At 41.5% G+C, this 9,109-nt stretch overlaps 1 protein-coding gene across 2 annotated transcripts in view; it reads right to left on the bottom strand.

Annotated features, from left to right (window-relative positions):
* Positions 1-1,019: 1,019 nt before the first annotated feature.
* Positions 1,020-9,109, bottom strand: part of KIF27 (kinesin family member 27) — a 144,114-nt gene continuing 136,024 nt past the window's right edge. For both annotated transcript variants that reach the window (XM_077474864.1, XM_077474863.1), the window contains exon 18: positions 1,020-9,046. In XM_077474864.1, coding sequence (XP_077330990.1) covers positions 8,586-9,046 — 461 coding nt within the window. In that variant the 3' untranslated portion in view covers positions 1,020-8,585. The remainder of the gene's footprint in view (positions 9,047-9,109) is intronic.

Raw genomic sequence — 9,109 nt, 5'->3', positions numbered from 1 at the left:
CCATGATCAAACAAAATGGCTCTGTTTTCTTCTTCACCAGCATCAGACGAAGGTCTGCATCTTTGCATCTGGGTCAAGACATCACCCTTCCAGCATGTCCAAACTAAGATGTCAAGCGTCACCACAAGCTTAAGTAATGGACTCTGTGGAAGAAATACATGGAAGTAATCCTTCTCGAGAAGGTCAGACAGTGGCCTCTTCAGGCCTGGCAGTACCAGAAGAAGACATACACTGTCCACTAAGACAGTAGCATTATCTTGGGTCAGAGTAGCCTAAAGGGCTTATAGAAGGAAGATAAATTCATCAATCTAGTGCAGAGTTCACTTTATCAGATTGATGTGCTCATGAGCAAAATTCAGAGGTCCAGAATTTTATAGGCTACCAACCAGGTTCATATACTACAAACCATTTTTTTGCCTATTGCAAAGTCAATCAGGCAAGATTGGAAGCAGGGGAATTGACTTCAGTTCTAATCTGATGATATGTTGATTCAAACGCTTCAGCATGGTTCTCCCTTATAGGTTGTGTGGGAGTGCTACATCCCATTCCTGTATGCTGTCATGCTTTGTGTCAGGAAAACTGAAAATTGTATACTTACCTGACGGTAATTTTCCTTTCCTGATGCAAAGCATTACAGCATACAGGTCCCTCCTTTGTGCGTTTCGCATTTGAGTAGTTACGAGAATACCGCCTAGGGGGAGTCCTGATTGGGCAGGAGGCGGGGGCCTATCCCATTCGTGTATGCTGTCATGCTTTGCATCAGGAAAGGAAAATTACCGTCAGGTAAGTATACAATTTTCTGTTTTCATTACACTTTTATTGCATTAATACTTACTCATTGTACGGCTGCACTAATATTTTATTTATTTGTTTACACGATTTGTCTAGTGAGTTTCAGCTGCTTTTCATCATCTCAGAGGACAGTTTTCCATTTTCCATTCATACTATATACTGTACATATATGTCTGAACAGCAAATTTGTATTCTATTATTTTAGGAAAATTACACAATAAAGACAATTGTAGTTTTAAGAGTTTATTTATCAATGCTGTGAATAATTTTAGCCTTACAGTCCCAGAAATGTTCATAATTGTGATTGGTCCAGACCTTGGGTCTGTCTCCTGGAACATGTGACAGGATCTTCCCAGGATGCAGGTGTGAGGCCAGGGTTACATCACCAGTGCCTCACTCAACCAGGAAGTGGAAAAACAATTATTGTAAATTAAAGCAACAAATGGTTACTAAGTTAGGTGATTTACAGTATATCAGCATGCACAGCTGTTTGCTGCTTTTAGTGAAAAGGGCAATCACTTAGACTACTGTAGTCTTTTGAAGAGTAGCTGGCAAAATAAACTGAGCTTAGGAATTTAGCAAAGCACAGAAAATTAAACACAACTTAGGCAGGCTATATCATATCTATCTGTTTCAACCATATGCATACTAAACTAGGGACACACTTAACCGCTTCAGCCCCAGAAGATTTTACCCCCTTCCTGACCAGAGCACTTTTTGCGATTCGGCACTGTGTCGCTTTAACTGAAAAATGCGCAGTCGTGCGATGTGGCTCCCAAACAAAATTGACATATTTTTTTTCCCACAAATACTGCTTTCTTTTGGTGGTATTTGATCACCCCTGCGGTTTTAATTTTTTGCGCTATGAACAAAAATAAAGGGACAATTTTGAAAAAAAAAACATTTTTTACATTTTGCTATAATAAATATCCCCCAAAAATATATAATAAAATATTATTTTTCCTCAGTTTAGGCCAATACGTATTTTTTTTTTTACAGAAAATATGTAAAAGAAATTCGCAATAAGCATTTGATTCGTTTGTGCAAAAGTTAGAGCGTTTACAAAATAGGGAATAGTTTTATGGCATTTTTATTAACAATTTTTTTTTTTTTTTACTAGTAATGGCGGCGATCAGCGTATTTTTTTTATTTTTTTATCGTGACTGCGACATTATGGTGGGCACATTGGACATTTTTGGGACCACTGTCATTTATACAGCAATCAGTGCTATACAAATGCACCGATTCCTGTGTAAATTACACTGGCAGTGAAGGGGTTAACCACTAGGGGGCAGGGTAAGGGTTAAGTGTGTCCTGGGGAGTGTTTCTAACTGTGGGGGGGGCGTGGCTACATGCGACATGTCACTGATCTCTGCTCCCGATAACAGGGAGCAGAGATCAGTGACACTGTCACAAGGCGGGAGATGCTCATTTACATGAGCATCTCCCGGTTCTTTCTCCCCGTGAGACGATCGCGGGTATCCCTGCGGCGAATGAGTCCACGGGACCCATGACCCGACTCATGGAGGTCCCGGCCAGCGCACGCATGCGATGGCATGGCAGCAAATTTAAAGGGATGTACATGTACGCCCATTTGCCCAGCCATGCCATTCTGCCAACGTACATCAGTGTGCGCCGGTCGGGAACTGGTTAAAGTGGTTGTAAACCTCTGATTGCGACATTTACCTATAGGAAAGCCTAGAATAAGGCTTATCTATAGGTAGTGGAATATTTCCTAAACGTGTGTCCCTTTTTAGTCCCATCTTACGTCAGTACGTTCAAAACGTACGGACTTGGTCCGTTCGTGTGTGGCCAAGTCCATTCAGAAAGTCTGTCGGAACTCCGCCAAAAGTCCATCGGGAAGACCGTCGGACCTAGTCTCCCGGAAAGTCAGGTCGTGTGTACGCGCCATTAGTATGTATGAATGCGTAGCTCAGGTTGCATTGCTGGCATGGTTTCTATGTGCTGGGATGATTGACTCCTGCACATGTGCAAAGATGGTCGAAGACTGGCAATGGACAGGGACCGATGAAGGAAAAAAGGTTAGCTTAGCTCCACTTAAAATGTTTGGGAAATCCTGCTTTAGGGGTTGCTATCAACTGAATCATGATATGGGCACTGCCTTTTATTGATAATTCTATATTTGTTATATATTTTAAAGGACAGCTTTAACAAGATCATAACAAAGCAAAAAGGGAAAACAGAAAATTCAGTAATCATTATCTAATAGCTATTACATGGACTATTGAATTTTCTGTTTTCCCTGGTGCTTTGTTATGATCTCGTTAAAGCCATCCTTTAAAATATATAACATATGCATGTAAAAAACTTATGTGTATATACTTAAGAAAAAAATATATAAACTCAAGATAAAAATACAAGAAGAGATAGCAGCATAGTGGACCTTCCATGTAATGGCTCTGTTCTTTTATAATCGGGATTTTTTTCCTTTATTTTCACCTCGTAATCCAATCAATACCACACTTCCTGTTATAGTGGATTTATTTAATAAAGCTAGAGAGTGAAAAATTTGTCACATTTCTGTATAGAAACCAATCAGCTTCTAACCTCAGCTTGTTCAATTAAGCTTTGGCAATAAAACCTGGAAGCGGATCAGTTTCTATGCAGAACAGTGACTAAATATGCACTCTCTAGCTTTATTAAATAAACCCCAGTGTGACAACATTTCATTCTGATAGTGTGTGTTCAGGTCTGTGGACCTGCACCTGCATACCTGGCCAATTTTGACATGAGGCTGTAGATGGGAGGCAATGTGAAGTTCTGCTTTAATGAGAATAAGCTTGATTAGATTTGTATATATTGAAGAGATGTACTAAATGTTTTAATTTTTTTCTATTTTTATTCTAATTTTGCCCATTCACTTCAAAGCAGAACAGCATTGATTTATCTAAAAAAACATTACACAAATTGTAAGCTATAGAAAAGTAATAATGCATTATAATTTGGTAATGTTATCCTGTTCCCTTAAAGTGAACCTGTTCCTTTAAAGTGGATGATTTCCCGGAATTCATTTTTAAATAAAACATTTATTTTGTTACTTACATTTATTTGCATTCCACTTTCTGGTCTGTTGAGGCACTGAGTACTTAGCCAGGGCCTCACAGATGTTCCCTGGGAAGTCTACATCACCAGTGCCTTCCAGGGAAACCTTCTCTGCAAACTGCCAGATCCTCTCTTTGTTCATAACATTATTCCGCGTACACACAAACTGACTTTGACGGACTTGGTCCAGCGGCAAATCCGACGGACTTTGCAGCTGAGGTCCGCAGGACTTTCAAACGAATGGACTTGGCCACACACGATCACTCCAAAAGTCAGACGGATTCGAACGTGATAACGTAGAATAAGGACGTTCACAGCCAGTAGCCAATAGCTGCCTTAGCGTCAGTTTTAGCCCGCCAGACTAGCAGACAGACGACCGGATTTTTCGACCGGACTCAAGTCCGTTGGAAAGATTTGAAGCCATTTTTATTTCTAGGTCCGCCGGACTTTTGGGAAGAAAAAGTCAGCTGGAGCCCACACATGATCGAATTGTCTGACGGGACAAAGTTCCCCCGGAAAGTCCGATCGTGTGTATGCGGCATTAGGTTTACAAGTAGAGTTGGAGTCTTCTAGAATGTCAATGTGGACGGGTGGGGGTGGAAATGAATTTCATGAAGTAGAGGGAGAGATCCTCTGCTCTTCCAAAAATGTCAGTTGAGAAAAAAACACTTGGTATTAAAAAAAATATATGAATTCAAGGAAGCAGTAAATTGTAATTTTCACTGTCATTTAAATACATTTTGAAAGGTGCCTTTATTTTATTATTTTTTAAGATCTGGGTAAAGGTCTCCTTTAAACACAATCATTATAATAAACGTTCTGTTAATTTTTTTCATGTAAATTTTTTTCCCCCAAATAGACTGGTAAACATAAAAGACATTGTAGCTTATAAGAAAATATATGCTGACAACATGTATAGGTACATGGGTAACATTTTTAGAAGCTTACCAGAATATATAATAAATACACTTAGGCCCCTTTCACACTGGGGCGGGAGATATTTTTTAGCGCCCCTTTACCGTTGTTTTAGCGGCGGTATTCGGCCGCTAGCGGGCCGGTTTTAACCCCCGCTAGTGGCCGAAAAAGGGTTAAAACCGCCCGTAAAGCGGTATAGCCACGCTGCCCCATTGATTTCGATGAGCAGGAGCAGTGTATAATGAGCAGAAGCGGTGTATAATGTGCAGGAGCGTATACACCGATCCAAAGATTCTGCTTGCAGGAGTTTTTTTAACGTCCTGCAAGCACACCGCTCCAGTGTGAGAGCCCGAGACACAGCCACGGCTGTTTCAGGGCACTTTGCAGGCGGTATCTTTAGCCCTGTAGCGCCTGCCAAGTGCCCCAGCGTGAAAGGGGCCTTAACCTTTTCCTGCTGGCCGTACTTATATATGCGGCAGCTGGGGCAGTGGGCTTTAGTGTCAAGCCACTGCACATATGCATTTATGAGGAATAGCTTAATGTGCTGAGAGTGCTGTCACTGCGCACACCCAACACAGTGACTAAGCAGACAGATCCCGACTATAATTTATATAGTTTATAATTAGGAGCTTCTGATAATATGGCCACTGATAGACAATTACAGTGGTCACATGATCCATAAGCCCACTTCCTGGCACTCAGTTCATCTTAAAGGGCCAGGGGGAGATGACAACAAGGAGTTAAGTATTGTGTGTTCAGTGTGGGTGGGGAAGAATGTTGTAATAAAACCAACACTAATTCTGCTGAACCACACTGATGTCAATTTCCCCTTAGCCTGTTGGGCACACATGGCTGACAAGGTCAATTTTGTCCTATATCAAACAATTTGTATTTACTTCTGTAACCATTGCTCATATTTAGTTCTATTCAGGTCATGTAAGAAATACAGAATGACTAGCTGAGCTTACAATTGGACAAACTATGCTGCAAAATTACCTATAATTAAAGTGTCTGTATCGCCACAACTTTTTTTTTCACATTTTGGATAGAGTAAGAAAGAGTTAAAACCCCTGTCAGTTTATTTTTTACTGTCTGTTTGTCAATGGTAAGGTTTTCCTTTACTTCTTGTCCCACAGACACAACAGGATGCAAGTGGAAATATATGTAAAGTGAGAGACTTTGTTCTTGTAGACACTTGTTACTGGTACAGGTGCCAAAATGGGAACATTTACTTTGCCTACTTGTTCTGGTGACAACTCTGGCTTTCCGATCACTTTCTGTCTCGTGACAATGGTTACCAAGACAAATAAAGAGGATAAATCTCTCCAGCAGAGACCTAGCAATAAAACTGACAGCGGTTCCAATCCTTACCCCATTGCATCTAAAACTAAAAAGTCTGTACACACCCTTACAGCATAACTATACTTGCCTACACCTGCACACTCCCTTGCAGGCCCCAAAATATTTTTTCCAGCTTCTTCTGGCCGCAGGATTGTTGGGCTCTTGATAGGCTGGGTTGATGTAACCCTCTAGCATGCATGCACAGCGCAGTGTACAAAAAGGATGAGCTCCGGCGTGTTTGCACAGCCCGCCAGGAAGCTGGCACTGTGCTGCGCTAATCACAGGCAGTGAGACATTTCCCGCTCTCTGCAGCCGTGCAATGTCTCACTGCCTGTGATTAGCACAGCGCCGACTTCCTGGTATGCTCTGCAGGTGGGCTGTGCAAACACGCCAGAGCTCATCCTTGGTGTACAATCTAAGTCCTCATGCATGCTGGCTCTCCTGCATTTTGCTCTTTCAACCATAGGAGAGGCTAACTGGGAAGTATGCTCCCTGGATCACTTTCCTGTGTTTTTATGTTCCTGCTTTAAAGCAGATTTAGGCACTTTTAGGCCTCGTTTAGACTTACAGTTAGGGGGGAGGTGGAAGTGAAAATGTGTGGTTGAGCCACGTTTTTGCCGCCCACCAACCACTCTCCCATAAGCTGCAATAGGCAGCAGATGGGGGTATTTATATGCCACGGCAGCTATGCTTCACTTGTAGCAATAGGTGGACAGAAAGCCTGCCGAACGCTACACATTCAAGTTAATGCGGAAGTGCCACAAATGCCCCACAACTGAGTGCAGTGCACACAGTTGCAGCACCTTAGTCACTAAAAATGGAGGTAAAACAGGTGAACTGTGGTGAGGAGGTGTTGCATTGCTTCTCCACCACTTGTCACTAGCCTCTGGAGCACAATCTGAATGTGGATTGTGGTTCAGAGGCAAGGCAGATTTAGATATGTCTAAATTTACCCTTAGAGTTTATGAGCAAATCTTGAATGCATAGAATACTATTTTCTTCCAAACTAACTAAACTGAGCGTTCCTAAACATCACTTAGGAAAAATATCCAAACATTTTTTTTACACATACACATAATAAATTAAGTCAGACGTTACTGCTTTTGCCACGTCAGTTGGATAACAACATTCCTATATAAAATGGAGTGGCTAAAATCACAGAGGACAATAATTTGCACTTTAACACAAAGTAATTGTCAATATCTAAAGTTATATCAAATCTGGAAGCTTTTACTATATGTCTAAAGTAAGTGTATGTGTTTTGTTAATTGTGTTTTATGTAAGTAAAGCTGTTATTAGGAATAGTGGACCTTTAACTAAGAGAATCCAGAACGTATTTTTAACTTTTTTCAACCATACAACATAAAAAAGTAACACATTACTTGCTTTTTATCTATAGCAAATCATAAATACAAATAAACTTAGACAAATTAATTTACATAACAGTCGCGGCTCGTTTTTTTTGCAATCAACCAACCTCCTCCTCACCCCCCCCCGCGCATAGCCAGCAGCACGAAGGAACACGACCAAGCTAACTCACCCCCCCACTGTCTCCCCAGCACTTACCCCATCTTAGTGGTGGGTCAGGCAGCGGGTGAGTGTCAGCAAGATGTGTCCCCAGAGCAGATGTTTCCTCTCATAGAGAAATCATGTCTCTCTTCTCTCCTCCTTGCAAGACATCCAATAGGATATCCTCTAGTGTCAGCCAATCGGGTGACAGGTTACAGACCCACTTCCTGATTGGCCGGGAGGAGGATACGTGTTGCAACAGCGAATATTCAACACAACTGGGTGGACTCAGGATGCACGCTCTGTGTCCCGAGCCCACGCTATTTTGAAGCCCATTAGAGCCTATGGCTCAAATCAGGTACTTAAAAAAAATGTCCGCTGTAATTCATGTGTCCGGTGACCCATGAGGGGCCGGACACATGAATAGGGGGGCAGCCACGGATAGATTCATGCTATGCATGAATCTATCCACTGCATATAGGGGGTGGAGAGGAGAGAGGGGGCGGAGCCCGAGCGCCCCTAATGCACGCCAATCTCAAATACACAGTGCTAACAATATGGAAGTCCAAAAGATAGTGCTGGCATTTTCTTATTAAAGGAAACCTGTGCTGTAAATGGGCTTGCCTTGTCAATGTCCTTCTTAAGATGCTAGATGCCAGCTTTCTTGCTGATCCAATGGGTTTCCAAATTTTAAATCGCTGACCTGGAGAATAAATATTAATCATGTGTTCTGACTTAACTATGATTTCTCTTGCTACATGCTTTTTGTTCTAGGTCAGGGACAATAAAGTAAATGGATTTTTCTAAAAGTTCACCAATTGCACCTTCCATATTGCTCTTAATATAAGTTTACATAAAGTGGTAAAAAATAAAGTGGTCTTGGTTTGCCAAGTGAATTTCAAACTTTTCTGTTTTCACAAAAGAAAATGCTGCAGTGCTACTTTGAACAAGTTTCCTTCAACTTATTACTTAAAGTCTGTTGACTTCTGTGCAAGTTCAATTGAATCAGCAACTATGGATCCAATGCTAGAGCGTCTAGTTGATAGCTCTAATACAGAGATCTGCCGCACCTCTCGTCGAGACAGTTTCACTGCATTTACTACAAGGGGTGATCTGTTGATTTCTGCTTTTGTCATTGGTGTAAGAGGCTGAGCTTGAGACTTTATGCTATGGGGTTCTACGAAGTCCTCTGGGTCATCTCCAGAAGAGAAGTGCCTTCTGATTTGCCTGTATGATTCAGAGACCTGTTCTCCAGCCCCAGCAAAATCTCCAGGTCTGGTCATGTTTTGTTGGATCCTGTTATTTGCAGTGTCTTTCGATTTCCTGTTGGCTTTGTAATTTTCAATCTTAGATGCCCATTTCTGCTCCTTAGTCAACACTGGTGGTGGTTCGTTCCTGTTTTGAGGCACGTCACTAGAGCCATTGTCTTAAAAAAAAAAAAAAAAAACTTTAATTATCTCCTTTGTGATCATTTTGTATGACTATGGCT

The sequence above is a fragment of the Lithobates pipiens genome, unplaced genomic scaffold (assembly GCF_037356315.1).
Source record: "Lithobates pipiens isolate NorthernLeopardFrog02 unplaced genomic scaffold, aLitPip1_a1.2 Scaffold_13, whole genome shotgun sequence".
Taxonomy (NCBI): Eukaryota; Metazoa; Chordata; class Amphibia; order Anura; family Ranidae; genus Lithobates; species Lithobates pipiens.
Note: the sequence above shows the minus strand (reverse complement) of the source record. Positions and strands in the feature narration are given on the sequence as shown.